Source organism: Haliotis asinina, chromosome 13 (assembly GCF_037392515.1).
Source record: "Haliotis asinina isolate JCU_RB_2024 chromosome 13, JCU_Hal_asi_v2, whole genome shotgun sequence".
Taxonomy (NCBI): domain Eukaryota; kingdom Metazoa; phylum Mollusca; class Gastropoda; order Lepetellida; family Haliotidae; genus Haliotis; species Haliotis asinina.
Window position 1 is genome coordinate 13,875,205 of NC_090292.1, and position 27,264 is coordinate 13,902,468.

General features: G+C 42.0%; 1 protein-coding gene across 1 annotated transcript; it reads right to left on the reverse strand.

Annotated features, from left to right (window-relative positions):
* Positions 1 to 1,046: 1,046 nt before the first annotated feature.
* LOC137260083 (glutathione hydrolase 1 proenzyme-like) lies at positions 1,047 to 26,817 on the reverse strand. Its single transcript, XM_067797774.1, has 12 exons — positions 25,919 to 26,817; positions 21,175 to 21,414; positions 17,636 to 17,758; positions 17,267 to 17,367; positions 14,034 to 14,226; positions 12,652 to 12,812; positions 11,816 to 11,965; positions 10,181 to 10,317; positions 8,837 to 9,024; positions 7,020 to 7,260; positions 5,062 to 5,175; positions 1,047 to 3,528 (listed from the first exon to the last, which is right to left on the reverse strand). The coding sequence occupies exons 1-12, from the start codon at positions 25,963 to 25,965 to the stop codon at positions 3,382 to 3,384; spliced, it is 1,842 nt and encodes a 613-aa protein (XP_067653875.1). The 5' UTR covers positions 25,966 to 26,817; the 3' UTR covers positions 1,047 to 3,381.
* Between the last annotated feature and the right edge of the window lie 447 nt (positions 26,818 to 27,264).

The following is a 27,264-nucleotide window of genomic DNA, read 5'->3' on the forward strand; positions in this document are numbered from 1 at the left end:
AACAGCACATTATAATCATATTGTCAGAGAAAGCTTGAAATATTGTAATGTTGATTTTTCACGTGTTGTACGTGTATGTCCATAATCCCTCCAAACACTTCCTACAAATACACCTGCCAAACACACCCTCCAAACACTTCCTACAAATACACCCGCCAAACACACCCTCCAAACACTTCCTACAAATACACCCTCCAAACACTTCCTACAAATACACCCGCCAAACACACCCGCCAAACACACCCTCCAAACACTTCCTACAAATACACCCGCCAAACACACCCGCCAAACACGTCCTACAAATACACCCGCCAAACACACCCTCCAAACACTTCCTACGAATACACCCGCCAAACACACCCTCCAAACACGTCCTACAAATACACTCGCCAAACACACCCTCCAAACACTTCCTACAAATACACCCGCCAAACACTTCCTACAAATACACCCGCCAAACTCACCCTCCAAACACTTCCTACAAATACACCCGCCAGACACCCCTCCAAACACTTCCTACAAATACACCCGCCAAACACTTCCTACAAATACACCCGCCAAACACACCCTCCAAACACTTCCTACGAATACACCCGCCAAACACACCCTCCAAACACGTCCTACAAATACCCCCGCCAAACACACCCTCCAAACACTTCTTACAAATACACCCGCCAAACACTTCCTACAAATACACCCGCCAAACACACCCTCCAAACACTTCCTACAAATACACCCGCCAAACACACCCTCCAAACACTTCCTACAAATACACCCGCCAAACACACCGTCCAAGCACATCCTGCAAACACATTCTGCAAACACATCCTGCAAACACAACCTCCAAACACACACTTCAGACACACTTCCGTAGTTCCACTGTTACTAGTGTCAAAAATTATAATTTAAGTCCAGACGGCAGCTGCAGATATTTACGACATATTTCACTTCACGTTTGAACTGATATTTGCACTTGATTTCTCGTTTAACAACCGTAGTCAATTTAATATTTAAGAATAATTCGACAATTATTCTCTACAAATATACATTCAAATTCATATTTATTATTTTCAATATTCATCAAATATCTGCACTGTGGCAATAAAATCTCATCTTGCAAATTAACTCGAAGAGATTATGTGATGACATTAATAACGAAAGACTTGTTTCTTTTGAATATTAACCCGTGAAGGTCCGGGTTTGAATGTTGGAAGTCAGAATCTCATGCTTGTCGAAAGAGGCGACTAACGGGGTCGGAATGTCAGGCTCGCTGACTTACTTTAAACGTGTCATCGATTCCCAATTACGCAGATCGATGCTGATGTTTATTACAGGATTGTTTGGCCCTGATTCAAATATTATAGACCGCTGCCATATAACCAGACACACAAACTCGTCGAAGGTGAAACACGAACTAACCCGGATTCAGAATCCAGGAATTTTTGAGGAGGTAACAGCACCGAAGGACCCTTTTGCTTCCATAATTCCAATACAGACGACATTAGAACAAACAGGAATTTGTGTCGACCTTAGAGGACCGTGGCTGATATATTATGCCAAACCTGGACGACATAGCCCCACAGTTGTCCAGACTAACAGTGTGTTCCTATCCTGGATGCAGGATCGAGGGGATTTTATCACATGTCACTTCACGAGGACAGCCAGGGACTACATACATGACGCCTTTCGGGCACTGCTGCTTCAAACGTGTGTCGTTTGGGATCACCTCTATGCCCTAGATTGTCAAAATAACCAAGCATGTTATAGATACTATTCGCCGATTTGTCTACTCGGTGAAACGGCGATTAGGATTGGAAGGTAGCGGAAACAACAAGCAGGTGTGAATGATCCAAAACATGAAACAGACGCATATCACCAAACAATCTCTGTAGTCATTTGTGTCATTTAGAACCCGTGAAGGTCCCGGGGTACAACAGGTCTTAGCAACCCATGCTTGCCATAAAAGGCGACTATGCTTGTCGTAAGAGACGACTAACGGGATGGGGTGGTCAGGCTTGTTGATTAGGTTGACACACGTTATCGGTTGCCATTTGCACAGATCGATGTTTATCGACTCGACTATTCGATTATTCACAGACCGCCTACATACAGCTGGAATATTGGTGAATGCGGCGTAAAACTCACCTCACTCACGCAAAGACTGACCAGCATATATTATCTTCTGTTCACATCCAAAAATATATGCATGTGTCTAATATGAATATTGTTAAAAATAGAATAGGGTAGGAGTTGTGAATGTCATTTAGTGATCACATGTAACACGTGCTATATTTGGTATTACCCATAATCATTAAAGTGTAGATACGTGCATTTTAGCTGAATCCCCTCCGTGATTGGAAGCCACACTTTCCGAGGAAGTCACATAATGCCACCAACCTGTACTTTAAGGGGAATGTGTGTGTCTACATATGGCATTAAAACGTACTAGATAACACTGACGATACTAATCACCAACCGAAGATAATTGGTTTTGACTACTGTTATTTACAATCTGCTTGTAGGGATAGATGGTAGAGGTATGTTTCTATTGGGGATCTACAGGCACTTTGGAACCGTGCCTGAGCTGTCACGAAACAATAGCTCAAACGTTATTTCTCGGAAAGGAGCGATGGTGTGAGTTGAGGAGATTTGTCTTCTTTCCAATTTGAAGCTTCAGACATCAGGATATTTGGGGTGGATTGGGAAGGGACAGTACCTGAAAGTACTTTTGAAACTGAAATTATGTGTCTGGTTTCGAACTCAGTAATTCCCTGAAGTCGAGCACACTAACAACTCTGCAATCATGACTCCCAAATGCGGTTATACACGAGGTATATGTGCAGGGATGAAAATGAAAAAGAATAGAGTTTTTGAAGATATTCGTGTGTCTGTTATTATCATTTTCCGATAACACATGTTAATACTAAAAGTATGATTATATATGTGAATGGTTAAAATCCCATTCGTTCAACTTCTCCTCAAGTCTGTGCCGCCGTGTATTGTTGTTTACCTTAAAGTTTATAAGAAAACATTTGTGATTGGTTAATATCCATCTGGCGTTCAACGTCTCCTCCAATAAGTCATGCCGTACTTTGTATTGCTTACCTTTGCAAGAAAACATCGGTGATTGCTTAATACACATCTGGCGTTCAATGTCTCCTCCAATCATTGACGATAATAGTTAGTATTGTTGTTTACTTTAACCAGAAAACATCGGTGATTGGTTAATAGCCAGCTAGTGCTCCGTCTTTCCGCCAAACACAGACGCCTTACTTTATAATAGTGTTTGTTGTTCCAATGATAACATAGATGATATTCACCTGGCGTTCAACCATTCCTCAAATCAGTGACGCCGTTCTCCGTATTGTTGTTGTTTACTGGTTAATATCCATCTGGTGCTCCGCTTTTCCTCCAATCAGCGACGCCGTACTTCATATTGTTGGTCACTCTTACCAGGACAACATTTGACACCGGACGTCCGAAATCTGTGATGTTGTGACCTTTCGACATGAGCCCAGTTCTAATCTCCTGGAAGTACAAAAATAAAAGTGAACACTATTAGATGGATATGCGAGTGGTGAAGTGTTATGTCATATTGGGATTACACTCGCTAAAAATGAGAGATTACACTCGCTAAAAATGAGAGCCCCATGACACACCAAATTGCAAGCCTTGGACATTTAGATATGCGAGTGGTGAAATGTTATGTCATATTGGCGGCGGTCTGTAAGTGAGTGTCATATTGGCGGTGGTCTGTAAGCGGCGGCGAGTGTAAACTCGCTAAAAATGAGAGCCTCATGACACACCAAATTGCAAGCCTTGGACATTTTGGTGACTGTTAGTCTCGTTGCAGACTAGTTAGGGTTTGAGTACCTGATAGGGCAATATCAGCAAGGATTCGTACTTGAAAACGAAATTTGTTGAATTTGTTGTTGAATAAGACACTGGCATCCTGAATATAGCATATGTGCAAACATTACGCCTTATTCCTTATATATTTTGTATGATAATTTTATGATTGTATTTACTTACCTAAGTACAAATATGAGAAATTTCTACCACATCTGTTCAGTGAGGTACATGTAACGTACACTCTAGGTTGAGGCTGTTGGAATTCCATAGTATGACTCATGGAAGTCCAGGTTAATATTGGTCTTTGCTAACAGATGCATGTCGTAAGAGGCGACTAACAATAGTCGGGTGGTCAGGATCGCGGACATGGTTGACAAATGTCATCCTATCCAAAGATAGATCGATCATGTTGTAGATCACTGGCTTGTCTGATCCAGACTCGATTTTATACAGACCGCCGCCATTTAGCTGGAATGTGGCGGAGAGCGGCATAAAATTAAAATCACTTACTCACTATACTGAGACAGGTAGAAGATTATCGTTCCTTAAGATATTGTGAAGCATGTGCTTTCGGAAACGCTAGGGTATGATTGGCATTTGTGGCTATTTTTTTACAAAAACGCCAATGGATTCAGGTGGTGGTCAGTAGGTGTTCACGTGTACAGTTGTGTTTTATTATAGATGATCTTTGTGTGCAGGGTACTACAACTGGTACCAACATTTCACAGTTCCATTCAAAACACAAACTGACAGCAAATATTAGCAAACTTTTGCTACTGAGGATCTTTGTTTAGGAGGCTATATGCCCTCAGATGCCTCCGATCATGCCTCTGAGACGAATCGCTATGATCTTTTATGAGGCATCTGCCTGGAGACATATAAGCGTTTCGAGGGAAAAAAGCTAATCACCTTCAAATGCATTCAGTAATAATCTTAGGACAAGACACTACCCACCGCCCACTATCCAGAATAAGTTAGCTACCAAGGGCAACACAAGCTTTACGCGTCCAGATGCATGCAACAATGTGTTCTGGATGAGTCGCTATTCACAGCCGACTAATCAAAATGGGACACTCATTTGGGCCATACGCCATTAGCCGCATCAAACAATGTGTTTAAGACAAGGTGCTATGTCATCTGTAGGTCTGCATTGATGCATCTCCCTGAGAGACGGAACTCATCAGTCATCAGTCTACAAGAAAGACCTACCTGGGGAAAGCCGTCCTCAATCCGCAGATTGTCAGGCAACAGCTGGTGGTGGACTCGCATGTAGTCCACAGACTCTGCTGCGCTTCTTTCAAACTTGAGTGTCTGGAGCGTCACCTGTGAAAGTTACAAGACAAAGGCGTGAGGGAGGTATATTTAGCGCTGGTGAACTTGTTAGTTGATTAAAGCGACGCTCAGTAAATTGCAGATATGTCCGTAAATAATCAAGTCTTGGCCAGAAAATCATGTCGTCGTCATCATCATCATCATCACATCATCATCATCATCATCATCATCATCATCATCATCATCATTATCATCATCATCATCATCATCATCCTGCTACCATTACTACCCGTGAAGATCAGAGTTATAACTGGTCCTCAGCATATATGATTGCCATAAGAGTCGAATAACGGGAACAAATGGTAAGGCTCGCTGACTTGTTTCACGCATGTCAACGTATCCCAGTTCTGTAGATCGGTGCTCATAATGTTAATCACCAGACTGGACCAGACTTAGGCATTTACAGTCCAGCCATTAGCTGGAATATTGCTCAGTGCACCGTTAAGCAACAAACAAATAAGACAATAAATAAAGCCTGTGCAGTTTGCATAATTCATGTGAGTCTTGGAGGATAATGCTTTTTTAATGATACGGCGATGGGTCAGGAATACGTGATAATAATAATGATATAGCGCCAAACTCTACACTACGCGCGCTTACAGCACTAGCGATCAATAGAACAGCACATTATACCCCTAGAACGTTATAGTCACATGACTTATCTCACCGGGTACCCATTTTCTGATGGGTGAACAGAGGCAATTTTGAGCAAACTCACTTGCCTAAGTATTCTCTTCCCACAGAGGTTACTCCTGTCATATCTTCCTACGTAACCTCTGTTCTAATACGGTCATATTTCCAGGTCATCGAGTGATCCCCTTGCGGCAAAAATTGGCAACAGGAATTATCTCCCTTGTTACTATCCAATCAGGACACGCGTTAAATAGACTTAGCTCCAATATGGCGACCCCCATGGAGTTGGTTCATCAACGTGTGAAGGAAAGATGTGGTATTTCCCGTTTAAACTGAAAATCAGAAACTGGCAATGGAGTGTGCAGGGATCAATCGCCATGATGACTTATTGTGTTTGTAGAAACACAAACTGGTAGTGGCAAGTTTTCCCGATGCATTGGGAAATTACCGAGATTTTGCCAATGATCACTCTTGAAACAACGTCTCCGATTGCACAACTAAATCTGAATACCTCCAGTTGCAACTCTTGAACACTCGCACCATGAATGGGCCGTATTAGAACAGAGGTTACGTAGGAAGATATGACAGGAGTAACCCTTTGGGTAGAGAATGTTGCCTAAGGTGAGAATGCATGTTTTGTTATGGGGCAGGACCGAAAGTCCGAAACGCTCCCAGGAGTCAAGTGCCACCTCTCGGAGGACTGTCCGATGTCTACGTTGCTTAACTTCAGTTTATTTGTGACCTGAGCTTTAATTTGTGCACAGCCTACCTGCCATGTGATCGTTAGCTTTCAACTTTTAACCCTTTTACAAGGACATCCGACAGACCAGTTCGAACCCGAAGATTTAATACTTGACGTCATTAAAATACCCAACATGGCATAAATGGCAAAATAATAAAGAACTTTCCATGGAAGAACTTCTGGACAAGAGTCTGGTCATCAGGCGTTCTCAAAGGTTATGACACTGCACGGTCTGGTTAGAGATGTGGCGTGATCGAGTGAGTTAAGGTTTACTCTGCTTTTACAAATAGTGCAGCAACATCAAGATGTGGACATCAGATTGTGCCATGTGGGGAATTGACGTCCTCGGCGTGAAATGGGAACGCTTTAACCAGTAGGCTGCCTCACTGCTCCAGGAGGGGTAGGACTGCCGCATGTAAACGTCTTGCAGCATGTTTCATTGGATCGTAGTCCTGCTTACCTGAGTTACAGCCGTCGTTATCCTCGTCCCCCCCGACCCTCCTATCACAAGGATGACGTCTCCAGAGTGGTCTACAACGACGGACGGGGTCATAGACGACAGGGGGCGCTTGCCTGCCTTGATGAAGTTGGCAGGAGATGCTGGCACGCCGTACCCGTTAACAGTTCCGGGTGTCGAGAAGTCGTCCATTTCGTTATTGAAGATTATCCCAGTGGTGTTGCCGAGCACTTTTGACCCAAACCTGAAGACAGTACATATTAGATATATTGTTTTGCGATGTGAGTGCGTGGCTAAGCCTCGTCGTATTTATGGAATATCAACTCGAAGCCTCAACTGTTTAATCCAGATGTCCACTCTTACAACACGGTGCAACGATGAAAGTCAGTTGCAACTTGAAACCACATTCATGAAAAATAGATCTAACTGGGACGAACCTCAAGCATAGCATTCGCCACAGATTTAGGTGATTTGAAACGTTAGGTGAAACCTTCCTGGCGAATACAGACATTAACCTGTCTTTTTCTGCAAAACAAACCTTCAAACTGACCACTTTATGCCGCAGTCCGTATGGCTTTCTTTCAACCCTCAACTTCCGCTCACTACGTCCAAATTTATCAGCCCTTGGTGCTAAAATTACTTTGAACAGAGAGTTGCACTCACTTAATACAACTATATAAAATGTGTCTGTTTTACTTACTCCAGTAGGGTGGGTTAAGTGTATTGATATCCTGAAGTGGAAATTTTGCGGATTAGTAGGAAATTTGGTTAAACGCGTGAATTGATATTCAGTAACCCATTTGCGTACATCGATGTTCACTGGATTGTCTGGCCCAGACTCCATTATTTCGATCGCCGCCATATAGATGGATTATTGCTGAGTGTGTCGTAAAACTAAACTCACTCACTAATAATTGTGTAAATTGCGTGTAAACGTATCCCATAACGTCAATCACTTGATTGCCAGGTCCTTGATTATTCACAAACCGCCCTCATATAATTTATATGAGTGAGTGAGTGAGTTTAGTTTTTCGCCGCACTCAGAAATGTTCCAGCTATATGAAGAAGGTCTGTAAATAATCGAGTCTGGACCAGACAACCTAGTGATCAACAGCATGAGCATCGATCTGTTGCAATTGGGAATCGATGACATGTGTCAAACAAGTCGCGAGCTTGACCACCTTATCCCGTTTGCCGCCTCTTACGACAAGCATAGTCGCCTTTTATGGCAAGCGTGGGTTACTGAAGGCCTATTCTACCCCGGACCTTCAAGGATCCATATATGTAAAAAAGCAAACACAAGAGAACTCGAAAACCAACGTAATGAAATGGGGTAATACTTCTAAAAGGAAGCATTACTGGTGATGGCTGTTGATGTGACTCTTTACTATGGAAGGAATGATAAAAATACTGAATGTAAGTAAGTACTTTTACATAACTGAACTGAACTTGGATGCCGCGCCGTTATGTCTCGTCTCTGCACGTCTTTGCATGTGTAAGTAGCGGGTGCCACTGACGAAGCTCGTCTTGTCTAAGCATGTGTTTATGATCCGAACCCCTAGAATCGTCACTATATGATGGATATTTTCTAAACTGCACTCTTTCCAACTCGGACTCTGTCTTTCCTTTTTAGCTGTAAAACAGACTGAACTTACGATCCCAATGCAACCATTGGTGGTTGTCATAGCGAAAAAGCTCTGTATCTCGGACTCTTGTTATTTCGGATTTCGGACCAAAGTGTCCCATTAGAGACATAGGCCAGAACTGCAATAGTGATGAAAGGCAGTGTAAATAAAAAAAGAGAAAATAATTATTCTCACGCGAAATTGATGGTGGAAGTCAGGGACACGGCGTTGCCCAGAGCATCAATAACAGATATCTGCGATGTTCCCTGGTCTGGTCCGGTGTAGTATGTAGGGCCGTAGTACTGAGTGGGGTGTGTCATATTGTCGGATATCATGGCCCGGATCGAATCTCCGAATTCCCGGCTTGTCAAGTTCGTCACGAGCTAAAACAAAGGTTTGATGTGACACTGCAGGATGTCATGCTACAGTATGTGACAATAGAGTACGTGGCACTGCGTCATTGGACAACTTCATAATTTATGTGTCACTACAGTGCGTGACTATACAGTCTCCCAGCTAACAGAATTACGTTGTGAGGACGTTGTTCTAACGTTACCTTTACGTTCCCAGGACGTAAGATCCACATAACGTTCCTTGTGTGGAGTCGAAAACGCGTCCCCTCAACGTTATTTTGCACATTCATGCAACCAACAAATTGCGTGCTCGCGACGTCATAAACATAACGCTGTCACAACGTTACTCATTGCATATGAGTAATATTCGTGGGCACTAACGTTGGTAAGTCATTTTTGTTAAGTACAGTAGAATCATATGTTTTAGAATAACAGGTATATATACCTCATTTGTATAAGGTAAACATACCGTTGTGAGAAAGTGGCGTGATATAACACTATATGATACTAGAGTATCTGACACCACGACCTGTGACAGAACTATGGAATAGTGTAAGGGCCATTCTCGCGATCTCGCATTCTCGCGATCTCGACCTTTGGAAACAAGCTCAAAATGTCAAAAGTGCGAGAATGCGAGATCGCAAGAACGCGAGATTTGGCCAAAATCTCGCGTTCTTGCGATCTTGCATTCTCGTGTTTTTGGTACAGATCAAGTTTTTGTTAAAAGTCGACGACACGAGAATGCGACTTTTAAACATGCTGTCAAATCTCGCAATCTCGCAATCTCGACTTGTCAAATAAGGTCACAAAAGCACGAAATCGCGAGAACAGGAGAATGCGACATTTCCTTTTCTCGCGTTCTCGCGATCTCGCGTTTTAGACGTTGGCGTTGCGCATGCTTATTATCACAAGGTCAAGGCGCATGCGCATGCTAGTAGTGCTGTGGTCATGCTTCTTTCATGTTTTTCATTGCCCAAGTAGCAGTTATCAAATTTACGACGTAAGGTGACACTACACTAAACTTGGCGACACTCCAGTGTATGACTGTGAGTCTGTGTTTGAGTGAGTGAGTGATTAAATGAGTGAGTGAGTGAATGAGACGTTGAAACGCGGAGTCATGTTAATGCTGTCGATGCCCAACAGAACTCAGCGCTAACTGTAACTGGATCACTCAAGTGTTACTTACGTCAGCTATGTCTTCAAAGTCCTCGTCCCCGAGTTCGGTTCTTTTGGCATATGCAAACTTCATGGCCTCCACCAGCCTGTGGTAGGTCAAAGTGGTCTTGTCATCGCTTGATACACTGTCTGCCGTAAAGTTGTAGCCTGGCAAAAAGGTTGCAACATAATATACCAGTATCACTGTCACATTACAGTAACCAGTCCCCATTGTCTTCCCACACAGGATACTCAAGTCATATGTTCGTAGGAGGATATGACTCGAATAACCTCCGTGGAAAGAGAATATTGAATCATTTAACGCACACAAAGACATGGCTGGGGGCACGACTCTTTGCTGCATGTTTAACGCAGTGCAGTTAAGGTTAAAGGTTCAAACTGTGAACACAATTATAAAACCGGTGTAATACAAATAAACAAACGTACGATTTATGGGTAATCAATCTTTAGGACATCTCCTGTTTTGAATGTAATCAAACATCCACTGTGGATATTTTATGGATAGATGTTATAATGTTTGTGATCAAACACCTTCCGATAAGAATCCCTTCTGAATAGATGACTGTTATATTGTTACTCTCTATGATGAAGTTTCATGATTACCTTTTACCATTTGAATACCAAAAGCGTTTCTGTTGTGTTAGCATATTAGCCAAACTCATATGTTATAACAGATGTTATAGCAAGCAAAATTAGTGGATTTTTTCCAGAAAATGGGTATTGTGCCTTTCTGTACCTCGTTTTTCTGTATGCTTGAATAGTCTACTACTTACCTGATTCTTGCATTATAAGTAGTGTAAGTGATTTATACTATTGATAACATCGAATGCCTTCTAACACTCTCAACAAAGTCATCGTGCTTGGTCACGGTTTTCTGGGGTACAAATGCAACGGTGTTGTGCAACAGATGTAGTGGTACTTACCGTCCAGGATGTTGAGCAACAGATGCAGTGGTACTTAACGTCCAGGATGTTGAGCAACAGATGTAGTAGTACTTACCATCCAGGATGTTGAGCAACAGATGTAGTGGTACTTACCGTCCAGGATGTTGAGCAACAGATGTAGTGGTACTTACCGTCCAGGATGTTGTGCAACAGATGTAGTAGTACTTACCATCCAGGATGTTGTGCAACAGATGTAGTAGTACTTACCATCCAGGATGTTGAGCAACAGATGTAGTGGTACTTACCATCCAGGATGTTGAGCAACAGATGTAGTAGTACTTACCGTCCAGGATGTTGTGCAACAGATGTAGTAGTACTTACCATCCAGGATGTTGAGCAACAGATGAAGTGGTACTTGCCGTCCAGGATGTTGAGCAACAGATGTAGTGGTACTTACCGTCCAGGATGTTGTGCAACAGATGTAGTGGTACTTACCGTCCAGGATGTTGTGCAACAGATGTAGTAGTACTTACCATCCAGGATGTTGAGCAACAGATGTAGTAGTACTTACCGTCCAGGATGTTGAGCTACAGATGTAGTGGTACTTACCGTCCAGGATGTTGTGCAACAGATGTAGTAGTACTTACCATCCAGGATGTTGAGCAACAGATGTAGTAGTACTTACCATCCAGGATGTTGAGCAACAGATGTAGTGGTACTTACCATCCAGGATGTTGAGCAACAGATGTAGTGGTACTTACCATCCAGGATGTTGAGCATGTAGGTATACACCGCACCACTCCCCGGAGGCGGCATTGAGTACACTGTGCTGCCGTCTCTCATCGTGAAGTTCGTGGGCGTTTTCCATTTCGCCTTGTACCCATTTAAATCAGCTTTCGTTATTATCCCTCCTGAGAATATATGATGTTGTCGCTCTGTTGTTAACACTGGGTTCATATAGCGTTGTTTCATGTTTATACGAATGAAAAAAATGAGTTGCTGGTTTTGACTTAACTGAACCACTCACTCACTCTGAAGCTGTGCCTGTTCTATAATGCTGACCCGCAATAGTTAATACTGATAGCCCTTCAAATATGCTACAAAAAAGCATGGGAAAACCCGATAAGTTGATAGTCATGCGTAAACGTAAACTTGATGAGGTCATTTATACTTTAGGATAAGTGAAACATGTCTTCCACGTCCAATATACTGTTGTGTTTGTCTTTTCCTGGTTTTGACAGTGTTTCACTTCACTCAGACTGAACGAAAATTGAATCAGTTACTTCACTACTTTACCTAAATTGTTGTTGTTTAAAGTGCCTGTTAGGCACACACGAAAATAATTTAACTTGGAGTATAAATGACCTCAACACTTTTAAGTTTATATATGACTATCAAATTTTAGAGCATTCACATACTTTCTGCTTATGGTATACATTATGCCGACTCCGATACGACAGTCAAGGAAACAACAAGTACAATCACTTAAGGAAACCAGGGCACTGAACAACGACCGACCTTCTCTGACAAACAAGCACTCTAGTCACCACACCACGGTTGACATACATTAATGTGAGAATTTCTCGAAGACACCCACCGTTGTCCTGAATCTCGGCGACAATACTGTCAGTCAGGCTTCCGTTATAAAAGGCGTCAGCACCCTCGTTAGCTATTGTTTCCAAGGTTTTTCCTAGTCTTGTAAACGTCATCTTGTCCCCTTCCTTTAGCATGGCACCAGTCGTTGAGTTGAAGAACATTCTTAATTGGAACAAATATTATCAATATAAAGGTATTATGACCTTACGAATGCACAATGCGAGTGAATTGTTTGTTGTAATACACTAGCATGTGACGTGAATTCAAACGTTATGACGTGTATCAAACGTTAAGAAGGGAAATCAGTGTTATGACGAGAAATCAAACCTTATGATGTGAAATCAACGTTATGACGTGAAGTAAACGTTATTACATGAAATCAAACGTTATGGCGTGACATAAAAACAATATGGCGTGAAATCAAACGTTATGGCGAGATATCAACGTTATGAAATCACACATGATGACGTTACATGAACGCTATGACGTTAAATCAAACGTGAAATCAAACGTTATGACATGGAATCAATGTTATGACATGATTCAATGTTAATGATGTGAAATCAACTTCATGACGTGAATCAATCAATCAATCAAGCAGTCGGCACAGACAGGTAAATCCATTGGCATATATATACATTGCCGTTTACATCGACTGATCAATCAATCAAGCAGTCGGCACAGACAGGTAAACCCATTGGCATTTATATATATTGCCGTTTACATCGACTGATCAATCAATCAAGCAATCGGCACAGACAGGTAAATCCATTGGCATATATATATATATATATACTTCTATATATTTCTGATTGATCAGTCGATGTAAACGGCAATATATACATATATATATATATATATATATATATATATATATATATATATATATATATATATATATATATATATATATATATATATATATATATATATATATATATATATTGCCGTTTACATCGACTGATCAATCAGAAAAAACTCGAGCACTGGTGACTGTGCCATGACGAAAACCTCTTGTAAAATTTTCTAAATGTAAACCTGTGCCCCAGTTTACGACATTGGTGAATATTCAAGTCTTAGCAAATATCAGATTTAAGCGAAGTGCCAGCAGTATACCACGGCGGCTTCATGACATCACACAAACCAGTGGGTGATGGTATGATCAATAAAATGGTAAAGATGATACAACAACATTAAGAGCCCGATCCTAAAAGTCACATAAGCGCTGTGAATGTAAGCCTTTGTTACATTTTGGTTTACGTTTCGTTGCTCCGAAATTTCATCTTAGAACCTGACCCTGATCACAAGATTATGGCAAGTTTGATCGCCCTGTGAAGTTGGAGTGCTGAGGCCATAGACGGCTCAAGATATTTTCAAACATACCTAAATGACCGATTCCGCAGGGTGTCTTGGTGTACCTTAAGTCCATTGGTATACAGGTGTTTCTGGATTTCCACTCCTTCTCTGCACAGTTTGATCGTTGGCTCGAACAGTTCCTTCCAAGGAAGTTTGCCAAACCTCTGATGGGCCTCCCAGTATCCCCTCACCTCTCCTGGCACCGCAATGGCCAGTCCCCCTGGGATAAGGAGGATACATAGCATGACACTCTCAGAAATAAAGTGAAAATGATGCTTGAGTAGTGTTTTGTGGCACGCCTAATGTGGCTAAGATGCAGCAGGTGCTTGCTTAACCCCATTCTTGACCGAGTTTTTTATATATGACGGCCTTTGAATGATCGAGTCAGGGCTAGACAATTAGGTGATTGGCACCATGAGTATCGATCTACGATCGAGATACGACTTGCATCGACCAACTCTCGCACCTGACCACTCGACCCCGTTAGTCGCCTGACAGTAGCTGATTGTTGAAGATTAATGCTCCTGATAGTAGCTGATTGCTGATTAATGCTACGTGCACGGGTTAGCTAGTGTAGGTACAGCAGTACAACTTGTACAACGTCTAATGACACGTGTACACAGACCAGACTCTGCATAAGATTAAATATTTTAGGATCTGTTGACATTTACAAACAGGTTTGGATACACGCATGGATAATACTAATGCCCCCATCGCGTCAGGAATGGTGTATAAAATGTAAACATTGCCAAACAAACTCATAGTTAGATAATGGCCTCTTTCCCTGCATGTTTGAATAGTTTAATAACCATTGCCTTTTTCAAAGAAACGACAGCAACATTCCGTACCTAATGCTATGCTTGTTTCTTGGCCCGTACATAGTAAGAATACAAACTAAGATGACACAACCAGACAGATGAAAAGCATTGCACATGGAGACACTACTCAATAATTCAAATGCCCAATCTATAGCAAACCAGGAGGGGCATTATCGCGTTGTCGCCTTCTCAAAAACAAACAAAACCAATTTGACCAAAGCGCGACAACGCGACACCGCAACAATGCGACAACGCGACAATCAGTGTGCGAAATAGCCATTGTTAGTACAACTCCACTCTGGCCAACAAATCTACACAATCACTGGCTGGAGACGTTTCAAAGGGTCATATTATAATTAATTTATCACTCTGTTCGGATTCATGTGTCATTATGTAATTACAAACCTCAATTACATTTAAATAGTGAAAATGTCCTGGTAAGTGATGGTATTTTACCTTTTTATTGTAATCTTTTGAATAGTTTCTACATTCAAATTTGGGGCTAGTCACTTTATGGTGGCTTGCAACTTTCCAGCATAGCTAGCCCGACTGGCAAGCACAACTTAAAAACTATTAAATCAGAGCGACAATGTCCCTTCTAGAATTCCATACTTTCATGTCAACATGCGTACTTCTCGCAAGGCATAGCTCGGTGTTTTCATGCAGCGCTGTAATGAACTCTGGGTTCATCTTAAATCATCTAAAGGAAGCAGGCCAGGTTGCACAAAGCTGTCTTGGTACCGAAGGCACCGTCGCTGCATGTAGACAACACACAGAATTCTTAGAAAAATGGGTGTTATACGTGACTGCGTCACTCGCGAAGGTCAAGATTGAATTTGTCAACCATCAATTCATCAACTCATACGACTAATGTTACTGGGTGGTCAGACTGACTTCGATAACACGTCACTGAATAACATCTACGTAGATCGATGCTCATGATGTTGATCAATGGATTGTCTTTCCCAGACTTACATACTTACAGAACACAGGGAGTTTACCGAGTGCGCTAAATAACAAGCAACAAAATTTAAACATGTTCGTGGCATACAGATGAAGACCGTCCCACAGAGAGATATAAACGCTCGCCCTTTGAGAGTCACATTCTTCCAAGTTGACAAACCGGTTTCAGAGGTATGGCCCAGATGCTGTATTAAACGGGAGCTCTGTATCGGGCAGGTTTCTGGTGTTATGTTGTCAGTTGCATTAACAGGAGCACATTGCGTGACCTAGATTGTAATGGACATTGCCATCACAGGAATGTATGGATCTATGGCGACCGCCATTGCCTGTCACCGCCCCGAATGACTCTAAGAGGGGATGTCAAAAAGTAGTGGTGTTAGGCTATCCGGCAGTCCTTGTATCAGAGGCATGGAATTATGATTATTATGATGATAGCGAATCATGGGCGAGGAATTATTATTGTGGTCATAATATTTAGATCTAAGAATGATGTTATTAATAATAAGTGATCAAGGTGTACTAATAGTATATTTAGAATGGGAAATAGTAGATAAAGGCCTGTGAGGTAGAAAACATATACAATGTAGGAGAGGTAGGTAATCGGCTGCGGAGGAAATAAGCATGGAAGTAGGTCGTCAGAACTTAGTGGGGGCAAGGCGAGATGACTCATATATTAGGTAAAAGGATAGGGACGGTGCTGTCAAGATGGAGCAACTTGTCCGGGGACCTCGGCAGCAGTTCGTAGTATTCCACGGGACATATATGGTTAGGAGGTAGATACTTTGGGTTTCTTGGAATCCACCTCACAGCTTTACAAATATGGTATTGGGGGTACGAAATAAGGATGGGGGAGTGAAAAAGTATGCAGGGTTAGGGGTTTTTGACCAATGGGCGAAAAAGAAGAGGGTGTTGGCTGTGACGTAGGGACCCAGCTTTAAGCGGTAGCAAAGCCCAGGGTCGGGAGTCTGGTGCGCTCCCACTCTTGGTGTTTGGTCACAAGGAATCGTCGGAAGAACTATCTTCCAGTATTTGGCTTAAGACGGAAGCTTTGCGGCTGAAGTCTTATAGAGTGACCATAGAGTGGGTTGTCCAGCAACACTGTTCCAAATAAACTATTGAACGAAGATCATCGTCTTGTGGTTGCTGGAGGAACTACGGTAAAGCTCCAAGGGCCCCCGGGTACTGACATTGTACCTCTCGCACATCCCCTATCGTCAGGACCGAAGTACGGGGGTATACCGTAGTTCGGGTAAGGGCCCGTCCATCGCAGGTACGGGATTCGACCAGGTAAACGTCATCTATCTGGCAGCTAACCGACCTGATTCCACACACCTTGGAGACTTGACCATGCCTTGACCATGACTAATTTTGTCAAATCCTTGTAAGAACTGGCCACAGTACGGAGAATTTCTGGAGTTTGGTATTTCTAGAACTGAACTGTGACGTGCTATGAATAATAACATGTGAATGTGTACTCACCGACCTTTGAAGCAGCACTCTCCCTACCAACGAACAGGCTGCTGTTGGCGGCAATTGGCGCCGTCTCACGAGCATCCAGGGCATACGCCTGGCCGGTAGCCCTGGTCAAGAACATATTGATTTTCAAGTAAAATCGATAATAGTTTGGATATATGGTGTAATTATTTGACTTTTGACCGCACTCGACGAACATATCGTCACAGTGTGGTTGTGAGTGAGTGAGTTTAGTTTTACGCCGTTTTAGCAATATACCAGCAACGTTAAGGCGGGGGGACACCACAAATGGGCTACACACACTGAACCATGTGTGGAATGAAACCCGAGTCTTCGGCATAATGAACGAACGCTTTAAAGCAAATCAACGCCTACCTGTCATACATCGTCATAAAGAAACCGCCACCGATACCGCAGTTCAGGCAGTTGAAGACACCGACGCAGATGACGGTTGCTATGGCAGCATCCACGGCTGATCCTCCCCTTCCAAGGATGTTCCTGAAATATACGAGTATACTTTGAAATGATTAAATCCGCATAAGTCATCACAACATAAAGGTTTGATAGTCAGGTCCGCACGTCATGATTACACAAGAAGACAAAAGGTATGACTATACATGATGGCGGTCTGTAACTATTCAGACCAGACAATCCAGCGACCATCAGCATTAGCATCGATCAGTTGGAATCAATCAATAATATGGAATATGTCTCAATCAACTCAGTTAGTCGCTTCTTACAACAAGCATGGTTTCCTGTAGATCAATTCTAACCCAGATGTTCACGAGTCGAAATAGCTACGACATTCAAAACATATTACAGATCATAAATACTGAGCCTACATTTCAGTTCACTGAGGACATTTTAGTCTGAAGCTTGTCGCGATATTCATAGTATGTTTTCATAGTATGTTTTCATGTTCTTTTGTGACAACTTTGTCCTAACGTTCAGACTTCTGGGCTAACACTTCGTACACTAAATCTTAAATTGAGGTCTGTGTGATCTGGATAGTCTGTGACACTAAATCTTAAATTGAGATCTGTGTGACCTCGATAGTTTATGACACTAAATCTTAAATTGAGGTCTGTGTGACCTCGATAGTTTATGACACTAAATCTTAAATTGAGGTCTGTGTGACCTCGATAGTTTATGATATTTTAAGTCATTCCAAGCTGTATCCCCTAGCTTTAAGTTCATTTAATGCATAATGCGACCATAATATAACATAATCTATTGTGTTAGTTATTAAAAATGGAAATTACATTCAGTTTATGTAGGACAAAATTAGTGATCCCCCGAATCATCTCTGTTATGAACATTTGAAACAATTCAAGTATCATACATTTTGACAAGCCATGCTATAAAATACATAATGCATCGATGAATGTTAATACTACGGATAACCTTGGTGAGGTTATTATTCCTAACAGTTCAATGAGTAAGTGAGTAAAGGTTTCGGGTCTCATCAGCAGTATTTCAGACAAAACGTGACTATTAAAGTTAAAAATTAAATATGTAGATAATCTCATATAGCTAAATGACAGTGATCTTGATTATCACAGATTGTGTTTCAAACAAGTGTGAATCCTGTAAATGATATCGGGGTAGATACTGCCTTCAGCAACCCATGCTTGCTATAAAGGCGACTCTGCTTGTAAAAGGCGACTAACGGCATCGGGTGGTCAGACTCGCTGACTTGCTTAACACTCGTTATCGGTTCCCAGTTGCGCAAATCGATGCGTCTGCTGTTGATCACTGGATTGTCTGGTCCAGACTTACAGACCGCCGCCAGATAGCCGGAATATTGGTGCGTGCGGCGTAACATTTAACTTACTCTCTCTCTCTCACTTTAAACGATGCCATTTTACCTGTCGGTGCTTCATATACACAGGCGACTGAACTCAAGCGTATGATTGTTTTTCACCTTAAAACTGACCATGGACTTACAGCTCCCTATAAGTGGCAAGAGCCACAGATCTCTGTTAAAGACATGCCTCACCTCTCCCCCATTGGTGAATTGGTGAAACATTCGAGGGGTGAAGGGAAACATCTCCCTGGATGAAGATACAAACTCTGACCACACACAGCTTCCCCAAAATGGAAAGAAAAGATTAAAGCTAAAATGCATATCTATAGCTGTGAACGGTTCGAGCTGAGCAGTTCGGGCTGAAGCTAAGAGAAGAGAGACACTTCATGTGGATACAGACGAACTTGTTTTCCCAGTAGAAGTCAATCCCTCAGCTTAATTAATCAGAGGCGATATATTGGTGTAGATGACGGGTATCGGTACAGTTGTCATCTGCATGGTTCCGATCAGGATATATTTCGTAGCCCCAGTTTTTCGCGATTATTGTTGAAATAGCCAAACTAAAAGAAACTGTATAATAAACCCTCTCTAATAGACAATGCTAAAGGGTCATGGACAATGATCACCAGAAATACAGATCTTGAAGTTATCCCTGCAATCATCCTTCTGTTTTCTGGTTCTTTGTCAGATGTACTTTTATTTCAAAATGTTGTCTATCAAAATCGAATTTCTGAGGTGAATTCATTTTCTACTCAATTAACCGTCATACTTACAAAGTTGTCATACATGCGTAATCGTTTATGAATAATAATGAGGGACGTATGAAATGTAATCAGATTCAGTTTCATTACGTCTGCGTAGGAATACAAAATGGCGCACGAAACACCGCCCCATTAATACGCAGTGTGATGATAACTCAGAAATATATTCTATTAGATGTAGCTTTGTTGATTGAAAGCAGTAATAAATATATTCAGATTTTGACTTATTGAAGTAATTCTAAAGGTTAATAAAACTAACTGTGCACTCGTGGTTGTTCTTGTATTTTCAAACGTCTACCATCTTTTGGATGGATTACTCGTGTAGTAAGTTCATATGCTTGAGACACAAATGACACCTGAGGTGTTTATATATAAAGGACGTCTGAAGAAGTTGATTTACACAAAACAGACACAATCTACTCCTTTTCACCTCAAAACATCATTTAGGATAATTATACATTAGAAAGTGTAGCATGAATAATTGATAATTCTCAAGAACAAATACTGACTATCCAGGTTATTGCTTTAGTAGTAGTAGTCGTAGTCGTTGTTGTTGTCGTTGTCGTCGTCGTTGTCGTATACAATCTAACATACTATATATCTCTATATCTATATATATCGCCGAGTTCTGGGCTGCTCACAGGCGCTTTGTTTTTTCATTCAATCAGCTGCAGAGGATGTCAGTCTCAACGACATTTCGACATACTTGTATCAGAGTATACAGTTCTTGCAGCCACCGATTGTATGTGACTTTCCCATGCAACCTTTTCCCATTGTACCCATTCACAGCTGGGTGGACTAGGACACATCGTCATCGTTCTCTGACCAAATTTACTGCTGTACCCGCAACTAGGTGTATTCACGTATTCATGTGGCCACCATCTGGTCATATGCCAACGGTTCTTTTATTTGCACAGGACTGTGTACTTGGCACTGCGGGTTGTGACAACACTGAAAGAGTCTGCTCACCAAGTTGACTCCAAGGTTTAACACCCGCTCACAGGTGGGCTCGATCTCGGCACCTTAAAGTTCGCTGGATTACTAACCTAGCGCCTGAGACAGCTCACCCACCAGGCCCCCAACTACTACTACTACTACTACTACTACTACTACTACTACTACTACTACTACTACTACTACTACTACTACTACTACTACTACTACTACTACTACTACTACTACTACTACTACTACTACTACTACTACCGAGCACTAGTACACATGGTCTTTATAGAGGCGACCAACAGCGATATTACTTTGATATAACTGAGTGTGGCGTTAAACAACAGCCGTTGCACCTCTTTTGGAAACAGAACCAACACCTCCGCTTTAATTTACATACTTACGTTCCAATTTCGGAGCATTTTTTGACATCAGAAGCGACGGAGACAAATCTGTACGCCCCATGCTTTGACTTCTCTGTCCCCACTGTTGGTGTGTCAGGTGTTGTTGAGGCGACGACCTCAGGTAACGTCACAAGATCTGCTTTCAGTGACCCCAGGCCGAGTCCCAGACCAACAGCCAGTCCAAGTGCAACTAGCAGCCCAGCAGCGAGGATGGCATACACAATGGGTCTCCTTGCTTCCCTGAAACAAGTAAAATCCAAATTACTATACATCCTCACTATGCAGTGGATGGGTGCCTGATGGGATGAGAAAATGACATCTTCCATATCCTCTTCATCCAGCAGTGTGTTGCTATAGTAACATCTCTCGCACTTGCTTCTCTCAGCAACTGGTAGGTTGACATGATAACATCCCACATCCTGTTCACCTAGCAGTGCCTGGGTACCCAGTAGGTTGACATGATAGTATCTCTCGCACCTGCTTCACTCTGTATGTTGTGATGATAACATCTGTCGCATGTAACTTGGCCGATTGACTGCCTAGGACCTATTGAAGCGTCAGCAGGTAGCCAAAGTACAGTAAGTCCCCATGGTCCCTAGTATGGTGATCTACCTTCAGTAGCTGGTGATCTATAACCCATTACATTTTGTACTGTCGTCTACAGTGACATATTTTTCACTCACCCGTTGAAGATTTCACTGTTTGCTGACATTACAATGTTATTACAAGTATGACGTCACAATGCAAATATCTGTCACAATAGTATTAGACCTTACTTGATTCTTAGGAAAGAAAATTTTGCTCGATCTCAGTTAGCTATTGTTGAGTGAGTAATAAGTAGAATCCGGTGTACGGGACTGTAAGACCCTTTTATTCCGTATTTCATGACTGACGAATTCATTACCTTCAACATCGTTTACTTTAGCTTATCTTTCAACAACAACATTCAACCTTCGGCAGAATGAGACGCAAAATGTTTCACCATGCTATTTCCTGCACGGTCTTAAAGGGAGATAACTCGGATGGCTTAGTTTACGATGATAATCATTTTATTCTTTGGATACATTTGTTGACACACACATATAAGAAATTATGGCATTAATTACTCTGTTTATACTTATATATGTCAACTCAAAAATTTCGAAGCGATCAGCAGTTTGAAAACCGCATTCCATCCAAGGTCAAGGTCATTCGTACTACTCATGTGATGTGTCACGTGACAAATTTGACGGGTGTACTGTTCACACTGTCCTACCCAGCGTTCTATGTGGCGAGTCAGCATAGTACCCCTGCCACCGGCCAGAAAGATGTGACGATTCATTCAATATAATGTACAAATTTCATAAATGATTTGTTTTGATGAGTCTACACATCTACTTAAACATCGTTGTTAAAATGGTTCAGTTTCACTGACAAATTATCCTAAAACGTGTAACACCATTTCGATTTGCGTCGCGATCCCTTGTTTACGTGGGTTGTAGGGCTCCACATGCTGTCATCATCATCGTGGAGAGCAAACGATGCAGTCGGTGTGACATATAAATATGTACTGGCATAAACCTTACTCACGCAACTGTAAAAGAATATTTACGCAACAGTGTAAAACAATATGAAACCTCGCTTGCCTCTCAGCTTATTTACAAATATTCGCATTTGGTTACAAACAAAAGGAAACTCCTGTCACGAGATATGGAAATTAGCCTGCAGCAGTGATGTTATGCTAAGTCATTGCTGCCTCTGAGTTTGCACAGCTCGTACACCCTGGCAAATCCGCCTACATGGTTACGTATGTTTTGTCTTTTGTATTAACCAATCGGAATTCGACACGACAAATTCTTCTTAAGGGTAGTAATAAACTATATGCTATATTCACCATATGTCTGAAACTCGTGAATGATTTCACAAAGCATATGTATCACCGACACGTCGAAGATTTCCCTGTTTGGTCACTCTACAATGTTATCACATACTGTATAATACCATCGCGATTTTTTTTTCAAATTCGGGATAAGAATCTCTAATCTACATATACTTTTTTTAAGATTCGGGATTCGAATCCCTAATGTGATTTTGTCCAGATTCAGGATTCGAGTCCCCATTCTGAATGTATATAATTTTTAAATAACGAAAAAAAAAAAAAAAAAAAAAAAAAAAAAAAAAAACGAACACTGCCACCAATGCGAAAGATTGCACCATCCATTAAACGCACTAAGTATTCCTTGTGAACCTGGGTACATTGGTACCTTAAAAACTTACAAATTAAAGTTTTCAATATTTGAACCTCAAATCTGTGTGTTCTTAACATTTGGGTTTAACATTTGAATCACGAATCTGAATGCATATGAGACTGGGGATTCGAATCTGATTTTCTTTCTACAGATTCGGGATTCTGACGAACATTGTGAATATATATTATTTCACTCCCCTTCTAATGTACTAGATGCTCCTTGGACAACCAACAACCAAACAAAGTTTTAGATATTTCAACCTAACGTTGGAATTTTTTAACAAAAAATATTCATATTCAGGACTATTCCCCACTACCGAATGCATTTCTGATTAACCTCATGTTGCTACGGGCATCACACTGCAGGTAGTTTCTACCAATTTATGTTGGAGGGTAATAAACAAAAAAATAAACTCGCTTAAGTGAAATACCAGTCTTAGAAAACTCGTGAAAGATTTAGTATCAAACGAGCGAAAGCGAGTTACATACCAACCCATTCACTCATTTCATAAATAGGGTATAGGTATATATCAATATGGTATATAAAACTGGTGAAAAATTTAGCATCAAACTCGTTTTCGCGCGTATGATACCGAAACCGAACCATTCATTCGTTTAATACAAATGGCATTACACAGAGTAGCAACCTGTATTTTGTAAAGCGCCATGTATAGAATAACGCATTCTTGCTTGAGTCTAACTCTGGTATTTTACATGGAGTGGGATTCCAGTCAGGAATCGAAACCACCAACGGTCGGAAAGTTATAGCACTGACCAATCAGCAGCCGTGTTACATACAAAGTCGAATAAGAATGAAAGTGAGACTGAATCACAATGCAGGCTGACCATACGCAAATCCGACATGTAACCTGTCTGATCGGGATGCGATCTTTACGGATAGTTAGACAATGATTTGTGTTAGTTGGGACTAGACACACGGACAGGGGCAGGCAGGATGGCTGACCGTCCCACCCCACACTGGTTGGCTGAAGTGTACGATCCGATACCCATACTTCAAACAGTTTACATCAACACTGAGGTGTTCGGTATGATAAATTCGTTACTCACTGGTCCCCTGATGTACCCTCGTTGTTTGTTTATGTTTCCTAAGCCCGAAACAAACTTATAGGGTACCTCAACCCATTGTTCCGTCTTGACCAGTGAACAACTTATAATGTCACCCTCTTACCTTCTTCAGTCTGTGACCTGTGAAGTTCTACCCGGGGTAGAATAGGCCTTCAGCAACCCATGCTTGCCATTGTTTGTTTATATGGGCCACAATGCGACAACGAGACAATGTCCCTTCTAGGATTCCATAACATCATGCGAATGAATATTTATTGTACAAAGCTGGACCCTAACACCGTACGACGCTCTGCATGGCACGCTGATTGTCCTTTCAACTTATATGTGGCTGACATTATCTTGCCGAACGCTACAACCTGACCTGCTTTCGTCACCTCGTACAATGGGCCTTGGTATGCTGGGGACTGATGGTAATTTCGGATCTGTATATGATGTAACTGTCAGTTTAAAATTATGTCAGTGTCGATTTTAAGAGGTGATAGAAGCTAGTTACTGCTGACACGTCGTATACGCGAATCTTTTCTGTCGGGGTTGTAGTACTGATATTCCAGCAATATTCCAGCAAGATTAGGACGGAGGACACCAGAAGTACACTACATACGTCCGTACGTACCTACCTAACCAACCACCCACCTGCTTACCTACCTACCTAACCACCCAGTTACCTACCTATATATGTATATATAGCTACCTACCTACCCACCCGCCCACCCTACTACCTATCTACCTACCTCCCCACCTACCTACCTACCTATTTCCCCACCTACCTACCTATTCACAAACCCACCCACCTTACCTACCTATCTACCTACCTACCTAACCAACCAACCACCTAATATTCACCCACCTATCTACCTACTACCCACCTTCTAACCTACCAACCGACCTACTTACTTATCTTCCTACCTTTTTCCCGTCCCACGAAATCCATCCACCTACCTGCCTACCCACCCTCTTCCATCGTACCTGCCTACCCACCCTCTTCCATCGTACCTGCCTACCCACCCTCTTCCATCGTACCTGCCTACACACCCTCTTCCACCCTACCTGCCTACACACCCTCTTCCACCCTACCTGCCTACACACCCTCTTCCACCCTACCTGCCTACCCACCCTCTTCCACCCTACCTGCCTACCCACCCTCTTCCATCCTACCTGCCTACCCACCCACTTAAACATTCAATCGCACTGTGTTTGTTGGTTGACACCTGGTTTGTTTACGGACTGTTTCCCGCTTACCGCTCAGTTTCAGCTGGGAAATCAACACAAAACATCAGGGCAGGTTATTTAAACAGCGGTTGAGAAAACTGAGAACATTTATCATCTTATTCACGAGAGGAATGCAGACGGGAACACAAGTAATATGGTTCACCAAATAAACACAACATTGGAATTACAATAGGTCGAATAATAAACTAAAATTTATCTTACTTATTGTGGCCAGGCATCTCCGGGTCATCGATACTGTATCCGGGCATGTTGTAAGATATGCCGTCAGGTCTTGTAAGATTCACAGGTAAATCCTCTAAGATCCACAATCAGAGCATGTATAATTCAGGCTCAGTCACTCAGTCAGATCCAAGGTCAGGTCCTGTAAATTCCACTGTCAGTTACTGGGCGATCCAAAGTCAGGTGCTGTTAGATCCACGGTCTGGTCCTGTGAGATCCAAAGTCAGGTGAAATAAGATCCCCAGTCAAGTACTGTAAAATCCACTCTCAGCTTCTGGGAGATCCAAAGTCAGGTCCTGTAAAATCCACACTCAGGTCCTGTAAAATCCAAACTGATTCTGCAATCTCCAGTAACGGTTGGCTAAGTCCAACCAGTAGACCTTGTAAGCTCAACCGTCAGATCCTGTAAGATCTGCAAATCAGATCTTGTTGGAGTCAGCCAGCTAGGGATTGTGCGGTTCAGTCACATGTATGATCCAGGCAGATAATGTATGATGTAGCCAAATGTTCCGAGATGTGCAGTCAGGTTTTCAACGATCAACAGGTCATGTGAGATCCAGGGTCAGGTTGAGTGTGATACAAGTGTTATAGAGGACACGGTCTGGTGTTTTTTCACCCAGAGTCACATCGAGTATGATGAAGTCAGGTCTTACTAAATCCGATCACTAAAGATGTAACAACGCACAGTCAGGTCATGTGAAATCCAGGGTCAGGTCATGTGAGATCCAGGGTCAGGTCATGTGAGGTCCAGACACGTCCTATAACATCGCCGTGATGACTACCTCCTCCTTACTTCATTGAAGGTCTAACAGCCCCTTATGCATTTGTCTGTCTGAGGTATGCAGTTGACCCAGATTGTGTAGCGTTGTCCATTCATTACTGATATGCAAGACTGCACCGAGCGTACTTTAAACGCATATGCTTTACAAAATAGCATTCCTTTTACAAAGGTCCAATGAGACGCTCTTTACCACCGGGACGTATCCGGTGTTCTTATTCAAAGTCAAATGTTTGAGACTGTTGGGGGAAAAAGATACAACAGACCATTACCCATGGTGTTTTAAAACAACTGAAACAAATATATTGTTAAAGCGTTAAAGACAGATGGCATCAACATACGAGAACTTATGAGCTTTTGTGTCACGCACAAACCTATACATACACGCAGTGAGTGAGTGAGTCACATCGGCAATATTGCAGCCATATCGTGACGAGAACATTTTAACTTATATCAATGTTAAAATTAGTAAACTGAGAACGTAAACGCCTGTCATCGAAGGACGGTAAAAACACTAGATTATCACAGATATGAACTAACAACTTGGACA

Coding starts and splice junctions, on each gene's coding strand:
- LOC137260083 (XM_067797774.1), bottom strand. CDS start 25,965: ATGCCCGGATACAGTATCGATGACCCGGAGATGCCTGGCCACAATAA. Junction 17,368..17,635: donor TTTATGACGATGTATGACAG/GTAGGCGTTGAT, acceptor GTTCTTGACCAG/GGCTACCGGCCAGGCGTATG. Junction 12,813..14,033: donor CTGCGGAATCGGTCATTTAG/GTATGTTTGAAA, acceptor GTTCCAATTAAG/AATGTTCTTCAACTCAACGA.